Source organism: Meleagris gallopavo, chromosome Z, assembly GCF_000146605.3.
Source record: "Meleagris gallopavo isolate NT-WF06-2002-E0010 breed Aviagen turkey brand Nicholas breeding stock chromosome Z, Turkey_5.1, whole genome shotgun sequence".
Taxonomy (NCBI): Eukaryota; Metazoa; Chordata; class Aves; order Galliformes; family Phasianidae; genus Meleagris; species Meleagris gallopavo.
In genome coordinates, this window is record NC_015041.2 from 34,475,434 (window position 1) to 34,477,629 (window position 2,196).

Genomic DNA, 2,196 nt, shown 5'->3' on the forward strand with positions numbered 1-2,196 from the left:
AGGAAGAGAGAAATCCTAGAAGACTCTGTTTTTCATGAATCGTAAGGAAATTGATAGCACTTCCTGCATTAAAGTACATGAAGGTACTTTTGCCCAGCTTGTACTTTTAAATGTATCTTATCTCATAGGAACATAGGAGAACAAGGGCTTTCTACTTAGAATCTCTCACTTAGAATTTTACTTTGGAGTTTGAATGGTACCTGAATTTTATTCTAGGAAATACATACACACATTTAGTAATAAACTAGAAGCAATCCACAACTTAAAAGCAGCCCTTAAATTACATTTGGTAAGCATATGTGTACAAGTAGCTAAAAAGCTAAAAAGTGAAAATTACTTGACAAGAGACAAAGTGAGATATAGCTGTTTGTAGCCATTGTATACTCACTATTTAGTTGAATCTGATAACTGATACTCTCGTCGTCGGTCATAACATTCTTGAATTCCAGGATCATTCCATAAGCTTCTTATTGCATCTACATATGGGTTCTCAAAAGTTGACACCTTCTCTACATCAACTTCCCGCACTAACTGTGCATGAGCCTAATTGAAACAAAGAAATACAGTTGAGATAATGGCCATCTCACCAATGTGTATACAGAATTTGAGAAGTAAAGTACTATGAGGAAGATTGTGAAGATGCGGAAAGGTGACCACCAGTAGAAGGAGTTCTAAAAAGAAAGAACAGAGGAACCATTATCTATTTTGTTCGTTTATTTGGAAAGTTTGTAGATCTTGATATTTTGTTCTTTTTATGTTACCAGACTTTGTCAAACAGAGTACCTACAACTGACTCTACTAGCTCAATAACTCATTAGCAGCTGAATATAGATATTGGATAACATGAAGAAAAAAAAAAGGTGAAAATGCAAAATATTCAGAGGAATATTTTACCAAATCTGTATTCATGTGAATGAACTTAGTGGTGGTGCAGAAAGGATCATAAATAAGAATAATGAATAAATTATACACGAGTAATGATAAAGTATGTTTGAACCAAGACAAACATCAGTAGGTATAAAACTGGGACAGAAGATGAATTAACAAATGTGTGTTTTTATTTCAGACTACATTTACTCCAAACTACTATTATTTAGATGAAATATATGAGTCATTTGAAACAAAAAGCTTACTTAATTAAGCTAATTCTAAATAAAATTTTCAATGTTGACTTTTCAGGTACAGATTTAGGGCATATAAAATACCTGCTTTTAAAATGATAACCAGTTAGCCAACTTGATTGATTCAGAGAGGAAGGAAGGAATTTGTCTTTCATGGAAATTAACTGTAAAAAGTTCTTCATGCTACCACAAGCATAACAAAACTTACTATTAAGTAAAACAAAGCAAGATTTTTGGAAAAGCTCTCAAGTTTCAATTTGTATTATAAACTATGGCCATACTATATCACAGAGATTTTTGAAAAGTAAGTAGCCAGTAGGAAATAACCTCTAATAAAAACATCATACTCCGAAGCACTGTTAAATTTTACTTAAGCACTATGGAGACAAAGAAGAACAATTTCTAAGTTGTACAGGAAGAATTAAGCACATAATTTTTGTGAAATTGGATTCATTTATTTATTTAACTTTCTTGTATCTTATCAAGCTTGGTTGCCTATTCTGTACCCTTTGGCCTTTGGATGCTTCCAGAAGAATGATGTCCCAAATATTTACTCACTGACTGAGAAACAGATAGAACAGTATATTCTGATACTGATTCTTTTTCTATATACTTGAGCTCTGAAATTATAGCCAAGTGCTATCAAAATGCAACAGAGGTGAAAGACTGACTAACGATTCAACTGTTGCTCTTTAGCTTGAAAATTTCTCATAACTGATGTATTTCCCCAAAAAGGTGCTCAAGTACTCAACACCAGTAGCAGAGAAAATGATAAATAGTTACTTTCACAGAATCACAGAATCACAGAATTGTAGGGGTTGGAAGGGACCTCTAGAGATCATCGAGACCAACCCCCCTGCCAAAGCAGGTTCCCTACACCAGGTTGCACAGGTAGGCGTCCACACGAGACTTGAATATCTCCAGAGAAGGAGACTCCACAACCTCCCTGGGCAGCCTGTTCCAGTACTCCATCACCCTCACCGTGAAGAAGTTTTTACGCACATTCGTGCGAAACTTCCTATGCCGTAGCTTATGTCCGTTTCCTCTCGTCCTGTCTCCACGTACCACTGAAAAG

At 35.1% G+C, this 2,196-nt stretch overlaps 1 protein-coding gene across 1 annotated transcript in view; it reads right to left on the bottom strand.

The window, feature by feature from the left end:
* Nucleotides 1-2,196, bottom strand: part of GNAQ (G protein subunit alpha q) — a 98,334-nt gene that overhangs the window by 7,497 nt on the left and 88,641 nt on the right. Inside the window, exon 3 of the mRNA XM_010725769.3 lies at nt 389-543. Within this exon, the coding sequence (XP_010724071.1) occupies nt 389-543 (155 nt within the window). The remainder of the gene's footprint in view (nt 1-388; nt 544-2,196) is intronic.